At 47.0% G+C, this 14,851-nt stretch overlaps 1 protein-coding gene across 34 annotated transcripts in view; it reads left to right on the plus strand.

Moving 5' to 3' along the window:
• Positions 1 to 14,851, plus strand: part of ttn.1 (titin, tandem duplicate 1) — a 210,403-nt gene that overhangs the window by 64,308 nt on the left and 131,244 nt on the right. For 27 of the 34 annotated variants that reach the window (XM_075480395.1, XM_075480400.1, XM_075480404.1 and 24 more), the window contains 20 exons: positions 620 to 898; positions 982 to 1,263; positions 1,347 to 1,625; positions 1,705 to 1,992; positions 2,093 to 2,371; positions 2,458 to 2,739; positions 2,861 to 3,139; positions 3,341 to 3,619; positions 3,758 to 4,036; positions 4,171 to 4,449; positions 4,586 to 4,864; positions 5,332 to 5,610; positions 5,696 to 5,989; positions 10,531 to 10,809; positions 11,081 to 11,359; positions 11,819 to 12,109; positions 12,478 to 12,765; positions 13,893 to 14,009; positions 14,124 to 14,406; positions 14,502 to 14,685. In XM_075480395.1, the coding sequence (XP_075336510.1) occupies positions 620 to 898; positions 982 to 1,263; positions 1,347 to 1,625; positions 1,705 to 1,992; positions 2,093 to 2,371; positions 2,458 to 2,739; positions 2,861 to 3,139; positions 3,341 to 3,619; positions 3,758 to 4,036; positions 4,171 to 4,449; positions 4,586 to 4,864; positions 5,332 to 5,610; positions 5,696 to 5,989; positions 10,531 to 10,809; positions 11,081 to 11,359; positions 11,819 to 12,109; positions 12,478 to 12,765; positions 13,893 to 14,009; positions 14,124 to 14,406; positions 14,502 to 14,685 (5,378 nt within the window). The remainder of the gene's footprint in view (positions 1 to 619; positions 899 to 981; positions 1,264 to 1,346; positions 1,626 to 1,704; positions 1,993 to 2,092; positions 2,372 to 2,457; positions 2,740 to 2,860; positions 3,140 to 3,340; positions 3,620 to 3,757; positions 4,037 to 4,170; positions 4,450 to 4,585; positions 4,865 to 5,331; positions 5,611 to 5,695; positions 5,990 to 10,530; positions 10,810 to 11,080; positions 11,360 to 11,818; positions 12,110 to 12,477; positions 12,766 to 13,892; positions 14,010 to 14,123; positions 14,407 to 14,501; positions 14,686 to 14,851) is intronic. The other 7 variants (XM_075480429.1, XM_075480431.1, XM_075480405.1 and 4 more) reach the window with 6 other exon arrangements.

Genomic DNA, 14,851 nt, shown 5'->3' on the forward strand with positions numbered 1-14,851 from the left:
CCGTACAGAAAAATGGCCACGATTGCCCGAAATGCGTCCTCTGTCTGGAGACCCTCTCAAATGAGTGTTCAAAACCTTCGAAACTTCAGCGTCACTTGATACAAAAACATCCGGCAGAGTCAGAAAAAACGGTTGACTTCTTCAGACGTAAAGAAGAGCATTTAGTCAGGCTGCATTCACACGGCGAGCTGCTGTCCGTGAAGAAAAGAAAGAAAATACGTTCTAAAAGTTGATGTTTCTTTACATATTTTGTAGCATTGTCTGTGGTTTGCAAAGAGGCCAGAAGCTAACACTGTTTGGGGGCCTTGGCATGGAAAAGTTTGGGAACTTAGCGCACACCTCATGTTGTGACCTGTTTAAGGTGGAATGACTTGTTGTTTTCTGTCACGCCGCTCTCTGATCTCCGCACGGTACGAGCCGCCCTCACATCCTACAGCAGCATGAACACGAGTGTTTCTCTCCCGCCGCTGGTTATTTTCTGTAAGATGGATTCCTCGAGCATGGACTGAACTTCAGCATGACCCTCAACCAAGACTTTACAACCAGTTGGAATGCTCATCTGAACTGCTTGCCATGAAGAATGCTCCTTTCTTTAAACACCTGACCATATATCTTCCAGAATCCCCATCCTTTACTAAAAGCCCGAGCCCGGTGGAGGGCACTGTAGGCAAAGACGCCAGCCTGCACTGTGAGATGTATGGCACGCCACCTTTCCAGGTCAGCTGGTACAAAGACAAAAGGCCACTGAAGGAGAGTAAGAAGTACAAGCTGGTGAGCGTGGGCAGCTCTGCCACGCTGCACCTGATGAAGCTGGAGAAAGATGATGCCGGTCTCTATGAGTGCAGGGTGTCAAACGATGTAGGCAGCGAGGTCTGCCGCGCTAACGTTACCCTCAAAGGTTGGTACAGAATCAGAGGCCATTTAACCTTAGCCTACCTGCCGCCTCGTCTCCTCACCTGTGATCTTTCCACTATGATTCAGAGCAACCAGCGTTTGTGAAGAAGCTGGTGGAGCAGTCAGTGAGAGCCGGCCAGCAGCTGACTCTCACGGTCACGGTGAAAGGCTCTGAGCCTCTGACCGTGTCCTGGGTCCAGGACAAAGATCACATCCTCAGAGACGGCGACAACAGGAAGATCTCCTTTGAGAACAAAGTGGCCACCCTGGTTGTGCCCAAAGCCGACTCCACCTCAGCCGGCAGATACACCTGCCAGCTGAGGAACGACTCCGGAGTCGTGGAGTGTGTCTCCCAAGTGATCGTATTAGGTTTGTAGAACTCCAGACTTCTAACATCAGCGATGACAGACCAAGAATTCGGTTAGCTTAACGTCTTGTTCCCACGCTTTTAGAACCTGCTGCGGTTGTGGAAAGCCCAGAGTCCATGAGTGTGAAGTCAGGAGACAACGCTTCTCTTGAAGTTACAGTATCTGGTTCACCTGAGCTGAAAACCAAGTGGTTCAAGGATAACAAGGAGCTGAGTGCCGGCGCTAAGTATCAGATGTCCTTCACCAAGAAGACGGCCATCCTGAAGATCCGGTCTGTTGAGAAAACAGATGCAGGAGAATACAAACTAGATGTTACAAATCATGTTGGGACAGCCTCTTGTAAAACTAAGCTGTCAGTCTCAGGTGGGTGACCCCAGCAGATAATCTTTTTTACCCTTAGCGGGCAGATCATGCCTCCTAACACAATGTTCTTTCACAATAGATAAGTTGATTCCACCCAGTTTCATAAGGAAGCTGAGAGACACCCACCTAGTTGTGGGTAAGCCTGGTGAGATGGAGTGTAAGGTTACCGGATCGTCTCCTTTAACCACTTCCTGGTTCCACAACGGACAGGAGATCAAGAGCAGCCCAGGGTATGACATCAGCTGCACGGATAATAGCTGCAGACTGGCCGTTCAGAGTGTCAGGATGTCGGATTCTGGGAAATACACGTGCAAAGCTGTGAACGCTGCAGGGGACAGCGAGACCAGTGCGTCTGTGAATGTGACAGGTCAGTGAACGCATCATTTGGGTGAGGGGGATCCTCAGCGCAGCATCAGGTCATTACCAAGATCTTTATCTTACAATCCATCTTCTCTGCCTGAAACCAGAACCTCCATCTTTCGTGGCTCCGCCTGAAGCCCGAGAAACATTACCCGGCAAAAACGTAACTTTCTCAGCTAAAGTGAAAGGAAGCGCCCCTTTGAAGGTCAAATGGTTCAGGGGAACTAGGGAAATGCAGCACGGAAGAGGCTGCGAGATCTCCATGAAGGACGACGTGGCCACTTTGGTGCTCCTCAGGGTGGACGAGTCCCACGCAGGAGAGTACACCTGCCAGATCATTAACGACGCCGGGAAGGAGAGCTGCCCAGTTCTTCTGCTGGTGAAAGGTTTGTACGCATGACGGATCTCCTCCGTAAGTGTGCTCCTCTGACAGTAAGCAGTGAATAACTGATGATGGAATTACCTCTCTCAGAACCGGTCCACTTTGTGAAGAAGCTGAAGGACATTTCCTCTGAGAAGGGCAAGCCTCTGAGGCTGGAGGTCACCTTCTCTGGGACTCCCAGGATACATGTGACCTGGAACAAGGACGGTAAACTCATCTGGGCCTCGTATCAGTACAATGTGATCACCACAGACAGGTCCAGCATCCTGGAGGTTCTGAACTCCGACAGATTGGAGGCAGCGGGCAGATACTCATGCGAAGTAGACAACGGAGTAGGAAGTGACAGATGTGAGGCACAAGTGTCTCTTTTAGGTAAAAAAGATGAGCTCCTGCATGTTACTGGGTTCAGTTTGATAAAAGTTCTACTTTTTCATTTCATATATTCATCCACATCTTAACATCTGCAGTAAACCATCATCATGTCTCATTTTAGAACCGCCACACTTTGTTGACAAGATGGAGGCAGTAGAGGTTACCCTGGGTGAAGCGGTCACCCTGAGGTGCCGCCTCACCGGGACCCCTAATATCTCTGTAGCTTGGTATAAGGCTGGCGGACAGCTGCGTAAGTCCACCACTTGTTCGATGGACTTCTCAAACGGTGTTGCCACTTTGAAACTGAGCAAGACGACTAAGTTCGATCACGGTGAATACACCTGCAAGGCCGAGAACCGGATCGGTTCGGCCTCCTCCGGCTGCAGCGTGGCGGTGAAAGGTGATACTCACATTCCAACACTAACATTTCCCAACATCTCTAACAATGTACACATGGAGAACAACTCTTGGCATAAAATACTAATGCAGCTTTCTCTTCATAGTTCTTAATGTGTTTTTGGTACAACTTGTGAGCTAACTCTGCCATAGAGGTATGACGCAGGGCAGGAACCCCTTTCTAAACCAGCATTGCTTCTCTCAGAACCGGTGCGCTTCGTCAAGAAGCTGGAAGACACGACCTTCATGGTCGGTCAGCCGCTGAGGCTGATCTGCTCTTACACCGGGAGCCAGAGGGTCTACGTCACATGGAAGAAAGACAGCAAGCTGATCTGGGCGTCCTATCAGTACAACGTTAGAACCACCGACTCCACCTGCGTTCTGGAGGTCCTGAACAGCGACAGGCCCGAAGCAGCTGGAACTTACAGCTGTGAAATTTCCAACACAGCTGGAACGGATGTTTGCCACGCTCGTGTCAGCTTAGGTAAAGTCACAAACGCATCACACACCTAGAGTACGTTCTGGTTCTCACCTAGGACTAACTCATTCCCTTAACCCTAACTACCTGCCTGCCAGCAGACCGCAGGCCACATTCAACTAACACAACCATTGCTCCTCTCAGAACCCGTTCGCTTCGTCAACAAGCTGCGAGACACTCATTTCCGACTCCGCGAGCCTCTGACCCTGAAGTGCACGTTTACCGGGAGCCAGAGAGTCCATGTGACTTGGAAGAAGGACGACAAACTAATCTGGGCGTCGTATAAGTACAACGTCAAAACAACCAAAGACGCCTGCATCCTGGAGGTCCTGAACAGTGACCGAGAAGAAGCCGTGGGAAGATACTCGTGTGAAATTTCTAACGCTGCAGGAAGCGACGTCTGCCATGCAAATGTTAAACTAGGTAAACCACGTTGCAAACCACCTCAGTGTTTCTTTGCAGAGATAACCAGTCATTTTTTGATGTTTTTCATTTAACCAGCTTGTTTAAACACCACTGCTCACATGATCTAACACCATTACTCACTGATTCCTTAGAACCGGCTCGGTTTGTCAGAAAACTGAGAAACGGCTCCTATAAAATCGGCCACGCTCTGGCGCTGGAGTGCACGTTCACTGGCAGTCAGAGGATTTACGTCAGCTGGATGAAGGATGGCAAACCCATATGGGCGTCATACAAGTACAACGTAAAAACCACAAACTTCTCCAGCACCCTGGAGGTTCTTAACAGCGACGGGCGGGAAGCAGCTGGGAAATACTCCTGCGAGATTTCTAATTCCGAGGGCACTGATATCTGCCATGCTATGGTTAAGATAGGTAAAGCTAACACCTGGTGCACCTGATGTCCGTCATTACCGCTGATCTCACAGCAGACCATCCCATTTAGTCTGTTCACGTAAAGGTTTATTTGCTTCCTGTGATATTAACTAACCCCTAACATTGCCCCCTGTAGAACCCGTGAGCTTTACCAAAGAGCTGGAAGACACGACTTTCAGGCTCGGGGAGCCGCTGTCGCTGTACTGCGCTTACAGTGCCAGCCCCAGGGTGCACGTGAGCTGGAGGAAGGATGGGAAACCCATCTGGGCTTCATACAAGTACAACGTCAGGACCACAGATAACTCCTGTGTCCTGGAGGTCCTGAACAGTGACCGGCTGGAGGCAGCAGGGAGATACTCCTGTGAAATCTCTAACTCTGAGAACACTGCTGTCTGCTCTGCTCAGGTCACCCTAGGTAAACATCTACCACCAGGGACCAGTGAGGGCTCCTTATTTTCAGCTTTCTATGATCCATCGGACCAAAACGATGGATCATCTGCACATCAGGAAAAAATAAGAATCCTTTGATTTCTGTTCAATAGATAATGACACGGTGTTTAAGGTCATGTTGCCTTTAACTCATTTCAGTACCTGGTGAGGACCTGATGAACGAGTTTAAAGCTGTTTTACTGGGATATTTTCTGCAGAAAACACCCATGTTTGGTCTGTGTTATGGTTAATGGATGCTCCTCAGTGGAACTTTACAGATGTTTACTGTTAACTGCAGAGAAGTTGACTTTCACAGCCTTGGATCATAACAACATAGCTTTTATCATGTGGTCATACATAAAAACTGGAATAAAGGAGCCCTCCTTGTAGTTTAACATCATTTTTCACTAACTTCATTCCACTCACTAATAACCAACTCCTTACCTCTCATAGAACCTATGCGCTTTGTGAAAAAGCTGGAAGACATGACCTTTAGAGTTGGCCAGCCTCTGAAGCTTCGGGTCACGTATACAGGCAGCAGGCATGTGTATGTGGGCTGGAAGAAGGATGGCAAGCCGATCTGGGCCTCTTACAAGTACAACGTCAAGACTACAGACAAGTCTTGTGTCCTGGAGGTCCTCAACAGTGACAGAGAACAGGCTGCTGGGAGATATTCCTGTGAGATATCAAACGCTTGTAGCTCTGCTATCTGCCACGCTCATGTCAGACTAGGTAAATTCCTGCTAACACACTCCATCAGCGCTGAGCTCACAGGGTAGGTCACCTGACACGACTAACACCACTATTACCTCCTCAGAACCAGTTCGCTTTGTGAAAAAGTTGGAAGACGCGTCATACAGGCTGGGTGACCCACTAACTCTGAGGTGCACGTACGCTGGCAGTCAGCACATCCACGTGAGCTGGGTGAAGGACGGGAAGCCCATCTGGGCTTCGTACAAATACAACGTCAGGACCACCGGTTCCTCGTGCACTCTGGAAGTCCTCAATAGTGACAGAGAGGAGGCGGCGGGGGTCTACTCTTGTCAAGTTTCCAATGCAGAAGGCTCAGACGTCTGCGATGCTTATGTCCTCTGTAAAACAACTAAAAAAGGTATAACTCATCCCATTAAGCTCACACACTAACATGGAACTTCACAAGTTTGTTAACACACAGATGCTTCATCTGCTGACCGGCTCTGTTCCATCGGCTTCTGTTGGGCAAATATCAGAGAAGGATTCTTTTTCTGCGCCTTTCAGAACAGCTGAAAGAAGAAACCGAATTTCTGCTGGTTTACTCTGCCTGAAGATGATGTGCAGTGACTGTTTACAGCATTTCATCCTCCTCTTTGCACATTTCCCTGTGTCCCCACCAGGGAAACCAGTCATAGCACCAAGTCCCATTCCATAAATTATTTTTTGATAGGGTTAGGGTTACAAAGATTAGGGTTAGGGTTACAGAGGTTAGGGTTTGGGTTACAGAGGTTAGGGTTAGGGTTACAGAGGTTAGGGTTTGGGTTACAGAGGTTAGGGTTAGGGTTAGGGTTACAGAGGTTAGGGTTACAGAGGTTAGGGTTAGGGTTACAAAGGTTAGGGTTAGGGTTATAGAGGTTAGGTTTAGGGTTACAAAGGTTAGGGTTAGGGTTACAGAGGTTAGGGTTTGGGTTAAAGAGGTTAGGGTTAGGGTTATAGAGGTTAGGATTAGGGTTACAAACGTTAGGGTTAGGGTTATAGAGGTTAGGATTAGGGTTACAAAGGTTAGGGTTAGGGTTACAGAGGTTAGGGTTTGGGTTAAAGAGGTTAGGGTTAGGGTTATAGAGGTTAGGATTAGGGTTACAAACGTTAGGGTTAGGGTTATAGAGGTTAGGATTAGGGTTACAAAGGTTAGGGTTAGGGTTACAGAGGTTAGGGTTATAGAGGTTAGGGTTAGGGTTATATAGGTTAGGGTTAGAGTTACAGAGGTTAGGGTTACAGAGGGTAGAGTTAGAGTTACAGAGATTAGGGTTAGGGTTACAGAGGTTAGGGTTTGGATTACAGAGGTTAGGGTTTGGGTTACAGAGGTTAGGGTTACAGAGGTTAGGGTTTGGGTTACAGAGGTTAGGGTTAGGGTTACAGAGGTTAGGGTTTGGGTTAAAGAGGTTAGGGTTAGGGTTATAGAGGTTAGGATTAGGGTTACAAACGTTAGGGTTAGGGTTATAGAGGTTAGGATTAGGGTTACAAAGGTTAGGGTTAGGGTTACAGAGGTTAGGGTTATAGAGGTTAGGGTTAGGGTTATATAGGTTAGGGTTAGAGTTACAGAGGTTAGGGTTACAGAGGGTAGAGTTAGAGTTACAGAGATTAGGGTTAGGGTTACAGAGGTTAGGGTTTGGATTACAGAGGTTAGGGTTTGGGTTACAGAGGTTAGGGTTACAGAGGTTAGGGTTTGGGTTACAGAGGTTAGGGTTAGGGTTACAGAGGTTAGGGTTACAGAGGTTAGGGTTACAGAGGTTAGGGTTTGGGTTACAGAGGTTAGGGTTAGGGTTACAGAGGTTTGGGTTACAGAGGTTAGGGTTACAGAGGTTATGGTTACAGAGGTTAGGGTTTGGGTTACAGAGGGTAGAGTTAGAGTTAGGGTTACAGAGGTTAGGGTTTGGGTTAAAGAGGTTAGGGTTAGGGTTATAGAGGTTAGGATTAGGGTTACAAACGTTAGGGTTAGGGTTATAGAGGTTAGGATTAGGGTTACAAAGGTTAGGGTTAGGGTTACAGAGGTTAGGGTTTGGGTTAAAGAGGTTAGGGTTAGGGTTATAGAGGTTAGGATTAGGGTTACAAACGTTAGGGTTAGGGTTATAGAGGTTAGGATTAGGGTTACAAAGGTTAGGGTTAGGGTTACAGAGGTTAGGGTTATAGAGGTTAGGGTTAGGGTTATATAGGTTAGGGTTAGAGTTACAGAGGTTAGGGTTACAGAGGGTAGAGTTAGAGTTACAGAGATTAGGGTTAGGGTTACAGAGGTTAGGGTTTGGATTACAGAGGTTAGGGTTTGGGTTACAGAGGTTAGGGTTACAGAGGTTAGGGTTTGGGTTACAGAGGTTAGGGTTAGGGTTACAGAGGTTAGGGTTTGGGTTAAAGAGGTTAGGGTTAGGGTTATAGAGGTTAGGATTAGGGTTACAAACGTTAGGGTTAGGGTTATAGAGGTTAGGATTAGGGTTACAAAGGTTAGGGTTAGGGTTACAGAGGTTAGGGTTATAGAGGTTAGGGTTAGGGTTATATAGGTTAGGGTTAGAGTTACAGAGGTTAGGGTTACAGAGGGTAGAGTTAGAGTTACAGAGATTAGGGTTAGGGTTACAGAGGTTAGGGTTTGGATTACAGAGGTTAGGGTTTGGGTTACAGAGGTTAGGGTTACAGAGGTTAGGGTTTGGGTTACAGAGGTTAGGGTTAGGGTTACAGAGGTTAGGGTTACAGAGGTTAGGGTTACAGAGGTTAGGGTTTGGGTTACAGAGGTTAGGGTTAGGGTTACAGAGGTTTGGGTTACAGAGGTTAGGGTTACAGAGGTTATGGTTACAGAGGTTAGGGTTTGGGTTACAGAGGGTAGAGTTAGAGTTAGGGTTACAGAGATTAGGGTTTGGGTTACAGAGGTTAGGGTTAGGGTTACAGAGGTTAGGGTTACAGAGGTTAGGGTTTGGGTTACAGAGGGTAGAGTTAGAGTTAGGGTTACAGAGATTAGGGTTTGGGTTACAGAGGTTAGGGTTTGGGTTACAGAGGTTAGGGTTACAGAGGTTATGGTTACAGAGGTTAGGGTTTGGGTTACAGAGGGTAGAGTTAGAGTTAGGGTTACAGAGATTAGGGTTAGGGTTACAGAGGTTAGGGTTTGGGTTACAGAGGTTAGGGTTACAGATGTTAGGGTTATGGTTACAGAGGTTAGGGTTACAGAGGTTAGGGTTTTGGTTACAGAGGTTAGGGTTTGGGTTACAGAGGTCAGGGTTACAGATAGTGATGCTCCGATCAGCATTTTTTGGACCGATCACCGATCACCAAAATTATGATCTGCCCGATTGCCGATCACTGCCGATCACGGAAGGAATCGGACATTTCCATGCCTTTCATCTAGCAGAGAGTGCACCATTTATAGAAATTAAACTGCCAGGGGACATGTAGAACAAGAATCTGGTGGAGTCGGCAGAGAAAATTTTGATTTGGTTCTATATAAAGTTTTCAAATCTGACTATGCAGAAATGAGTTTGATTCTGAATATGCTTCAATAATTTTGTTATATCATTTTATTTTAATCATTAAAAATAATGTAGTAAAAAAAAACAACCAAGTAATGACAGGTGTATGTATTCCAACAAATGAAAAATCAACTTCGATATGGATTTCTGAGTTTACGGGGTGCACTTGAATGCACCATAAAACCGCTCACACGCTTTACCGTATGATGCGATGTAAACGGGCACTCGATTTTCAAGTGTAGCTAGCGCGACCATGCCTCTCCGAAGCGCAGATGGCGTGACCGCAGTAAGTTTCACATCTTTCTGACACACTTTGAAGAAATTCCAGACAGGAGAGGTCATGTTGTCGAGATGCACTGTAGAGGTTTTGCCTGTTCGGTTCTGTACACACGTCACGTACCACATTAGAAAGTGTCGCTAGTAATTACGTCACGTGATCGGCTTTTTGATCGGCATATTTTTCCGATCGCCGATCAGGCTATTTTTGGGCATTATCGGCCGATCATGATCGGCAGCCGATCGATCGGAGCATCACTAGTTACAGAGGTTAGGGTTTGGGTTATAGAGGTTAGGGTTACAGAAGTTAGGGTTAGGGTTACAGAGGTTAGAGTTACAGAAGTTAGGGTTAGGGTTACAGAGGTTAGAGTTACAGAGGTTAGGGTTAGGGTTACAAAGGTTAGGATTAGGGTTACAGAGGTTAGGGTTAGGGTTATATAGGTTAGGGTTAGAGTTACAGAGGTTAGGGTTAGGGTTACAGAGGGTAGGGTTAGAGTTAGGGTTACAGAGATTAGGGTTAGGGTTACAGAGGTTAGAGTTACAGAGGTTAGGGTTACAGAGGTTAGGGTTAGGGTTACAAAGGTTAGGGTTAGGGTTACAGAGGTTAGGGTTAGGGTTACAAAGGTTAGGGTTAGGGTTATAGAGGTTAGGGTTAGGGTTATAGAGGTTATGATTAGGGTTACAGAGGTTAGGGTTACAGAGGTTAGGGTTATAGAGGTTAGGGTTATATAGGTTAGGATTAGGGTCACAGAGGTTAGGGTTATAGAGGTTAGGGTTAGGGTTATATAGGTTAGGGTTAGAGTTACAGAGGTTAGGGTTAGGGTTACAGAGGGTAGGGTTAGAGTTATAGAGGTTAGGGTTAGGGTTACAGAGGTTACATTTATCAGTCAGTCTACAACAAAACAGCTCTCTTCTTCACCCAAGATTAATTTCTTTATTTGGCACCAGAAGGCCCTATCGTTGGTCTGCTTTCAGACAGACGAATGCAGGAGAGAATCTATGATTACTGATTCTGTTCAACAGAGGCCGGTGGAACAGATGCAGGTCCACAGACTTGTTCAGAACTAACCGACTCTCATCAGTTAATCATAATTACACTTTCATGTTTGAATTGTAATTATAACCTGTGATAACCATCACCTTTGCATCTAACAACCATCACTGCTTCTCACAGAACCGGCCCGCTTCATCAGGAAGCTGGAAAACGCCACCTTCCGAGTGGGCGAACCGCTGGCCCTTAGAGTGGCGTTCACCGGTAGCCAAAGAATGAGCGTGAGCTGGAGGAAAGATGGGAGCCCCATCTGGGCCTCCTATAAGTATAACGTCAGGACGACAGACTGCAGCTGTGTGCTGGAGGTTCTGAACAGCGACCGGGAGGAAGCTCGCGGGAGATACACTTGTGAAATTTCCAACAGTGAAGGCTCAGATATCTGCCATGCTTATATCAAACTAGGTAACAACAACCAGCAGCTCGGTACCCACAGCTCCCACCATTCACTTAATGCATGAAGAGAACAGTTCCTTTAGGTAACCACTAATTCCACTCACATAGCTTGTGTCCAAAGCCTGTAACCTGTCTCATTTTCACACCGAGCTAAGGCTTCCTCCACCCACATAGCCTTTCTTCCTATACACAAAGACCCTCGGACTCCCCCCGGGTACCGGGTACCAGTGACATACTGTAGTCTGTGGTCTCTGTTTGATTTCAACATTGCTTCTCTCAGAACCTGTACGGTTTGTCAAGAAGCTAAAGGACGTCGCCCACGAGCAGGGCAAACCCCTGAGGCTGGAGTGCGCCTACACCGGGAGTCAGAGGGTCTACGTCACCTGGAAGAAGGACGACAAGCTGATCTGGGCCTCTTACCAGTACAACGTGAAGACCACCGGCTCCTTGTGCATTCTGGAGGTCCTGAACAGCGACAGAGCTGCTGCTGCAGGGAAATACACCTGTGAAATTTCCAACGCTGAGGGAACTGACTCCTGTCATGCTCATGTTAAAATAGGTAACACACTAACCAACACACTGATCCCATCCCACAGTCCTTTGACTAACGCTAACGCTAACGCTAACGTACAGTGCAGCTGTTTCCTGTGGTTGGATGCTTGTTGGTAACGAGGAGGCAGGCTCTCAGCCGTCCTGGATCATGCTGTGGATGAGTTTAGGGCTGGCTGGTCTGGTGTATGCTAGGACTGTAAAGAACAATGTTTTGTATAGTTTCAGAAGGCTCTGATGTCTTCGGCACTGGTTGGCTCAGATATCTGTCCACAGGCCGAAGTGTTGCTTTTCTTTGCATTTGTGTCACAGGTTGTTTTTGTCATCTGAAGGTCTTTACTGTGACGTTTTACCTGGTGCTGTGCTCAGGGCCCAGTGGCCTGGTCAAGGATGTTCACATTTTGGATTTAAAACCATTTCCCATGTCACAACACGGCCTGATTTTCTTCACTTTCTCCCCTACAAACAGAACGCAAAGTCCCTCCAAGCTTCACCTCGAGGCCCTCTGAATCCATGGTGGATTCGATTGGTAAGACGGTAAAGATGGAGGGCCGGACGTCTGGCTCCCAGCCAATGACCATCACCTGGTACAAGGACAGCACAAAGATCAATGCCTCTGGAAAATATGACATCAGCTTCAAGAACAACTTGGCTGTGCTGTGTGTCAAAGACTCCTCTGTTTCTGACGGCGGTGTTTACACCTGCGAGGCTTCTAACGAAGCCGGCAAAGCTTCATGCCAGGTGTCCCTCACAGTTTCAGGTAGGAATGTGTCTATTGTTATCATTTATTGTCTAAATCCAGCTGGGCCTCATGTTTGGGAGGAAACTTGAGGCCCAGTATGAAAGCAGAGTCCACAGACTGAGTGGGGTTTCAGATGAATTCATACAACATGGTGAAATCAGTCAGAAACAGGTGTAGCATCTTTAGCCATCCATTAAGAATCCAGCAGGCTATCAACATGTAAATGTCTGGATTACAGCGGGTTCCTCTGGAATCAGAAACAAAGACTTGGTTATACAGTGTCCGTCTGAAGGTTAAATAATGCTGCAGAAATTCCTGTTTGCCGTCTAATTGTTTGAAAAGCAAGTATCTATAGTTGTCCTGCCTTTCTTCAACCATTTCTGTAGAAGCTGGCCAGGCTCCCAAATTTGACGTTCCTCTGAAGCCGGTGGCGGTGAACGAGGGGGAGAAACTCAGCCTCAAGTGCCACGTCAGAGGCTCCCCTCCTCTGATCATCCAGTGGATGAAGGACAGGAGGGAGCTGAAGTCCGACCAGAACACCAAAATCACATTTTCTGCTGGGTCGGCTTGCCTGGAGGTCAGCTCAGTGTCAAAGTCTGATGCAGGAGATTACCTGTGTAAGGCCAGCAATGCCACTGGCTCTGACTTCTGCAAGGCCAAGGTCACTGTGAAAGGTAACCAAATCTGTCTGGGATACTTTGGTCTAATTGTTGATGTTTCTGGAGTTAATTCAATGTTTCAGGGTCACCTGAGCCATGCCTAACCATAAGCTTTACTAGGTTCCTAATGAGGGTCCTGATTTTTAACAATATTACGAAGGTGAAAGAAGGCAGTCCGAGAAACCTGTTTTATATGTGAGTCAGAGGACAGATCCTGGTCAGAAATAACTCCAAGGTTCCTCACTGTAGGACCAGAAGCTGAGGAAATACCATCCAGAGTAACTATATAGCCAGATTGTTTCTCCCTGAAGCGCTCAGGTCCAAAGATAACGACTTCAGTTTTGTCTGAATTTAGAAGCAGAAAGTTCTGATTCATCCAGGTCTTTATGTCTTTAAGACATGCTTGTAGTCTGACCAACCTATTGGGTTCATCTGGTTTTATAGATAAGTACAGCTGAGTATCATCAGCATAGCAATGGAAATTTATGCCATGCTGTCTAATAATGTTACCTAATGGAAGCATGTATAAAGTGAAAAGAATCGGTCCAAGCACAGAACCCTGGGGAACTCCATGACTTACTCTGGTGTGTGAGGATGATTCTTCATTTACAAGAACAAACTGAAATCTATCAGATAAATATGACTTAAACCAGCCTAATGCAGTTCCTTTAATCCCAATAACATGTTCAAGTCTGTGTAATAAGATACTGTGATCGACCGTATCAAATGCAGCACTGAGATCCAACAGGACAAGCACAGACACAAGTCCGCTATCAGAGGCTAAGAGGAGATCATTGGTAACTTTCAGCAGTGCAGTTTCTGTGCTATGATGCACTCTGAATCCTGACTGAAACTCTTCAGATTATTTCTGTGTAAATGATCACAAAGCTGAGCTGCAACTATTTTATAAAAAACTTTAGGCATAAAAGGGAGACTGGATATAGGTCTATAATGAGCCAACACTTCTGAATCAAGAGTAGGTTTTTTAAGTAAAGGTTTAATTACAGCAACCTTAAAAGGCTGAGGTACATATCCTGTCAACAGAGACAGACTTGATAGATATGAAAAAGGATGTGGGACTAAAACTGAGGATTGGTTGGGTCTAAGATGCTATTTCACTCATGAACACAATTTATTTTCAGATAAAGGAGCGAAGGCCGCCCCCACCGAGGCTGCTGCCCCGGCCGCAGCCGCCCCGGTCAAAAGACTCGACAACCTGTACTTCATCGAGGAACCTAAAAACATTGCTGTCTCGGAGAGTAAGGAGACTTCATTGCCCAGACCTGTTTCACCCCTGGTGCCGTACATTTCCACATGGAGCTGAAGGTTCACTTCTTTTTATAACCCTAACCCTGTTTTGCCTGTTTTTACAGAGGGCACCGCAACCTTCATCGCCAAGATTGGCGGGGACCCGATCCCCAGCGTGAAGTGGATGAAGGGAAAATGGAGGCAGATCACCGCCGGTGGTCGTATCTCCATCGAGCACAAGGGCCAGGATGCCAAACTGGAGATCAAAGATGTGACCAAGTCCGACTCTGGTCTCTACAGATGTGTCGCCTCCAACAAACACGGAGAGATCGAGAGTGGTGCTGACATGGAGGTCAGCAAAAAGGAGGAGATGGAGGGAATCGGAGACATTCGGACGAGGCTCAAGAAGTAAGGCTCACCGAAGAAGTGAAGCAGACTCGTGTGGGTGTCCACATCCTGCTGAGGAAAGGACCGTCTCTGATGATGCTTTTCATGTTTGTCAGGACTCCTTCCAAGCAGAAGAGTCCCAAGAAAGACGAAGAGGTCGATATCGTGGCGCTGCTCAGAGGTCACGACCCTAAGGACTACGAGAGGATCCTGCGGGAACACGGAATCCACGACTACCGAGCGATCCTGCAAGCCATGGAGTTCCTGAAGAGGGAAAAGGAGATGGAGACGGGAAAACCGGTACGATGCAGCATAGCAGCACTCCTCATAATGACGCTGTTTTCCTTCTCATGTGAATTTCAGGTGTTTATCTGGACCCTAGTTGCCTCTACTGAAAGTGCAGGGGGGAAGCAGGGGTCTGGACTCGGAACTGAGCCTGCTACGACCGGGATGATGGGTTTGTTTT

This window comes from Odontesthes bonariensis, chromosome 12, assembly GCF_027942865.1.
Source record: "Odontesthes bonariensis isolate fOdoBon6 chromosome 12, fOdoBon6.hap1, whole genome shotgun sequence".
NCBI classification, from domain to species: domain Eukaryota; kingdom Metazoa; phylum Chordata; class Actinopteri; order Atheriniformes; family Atherinopsidae; genus Odontesthes; species Odontesthes bonariensis.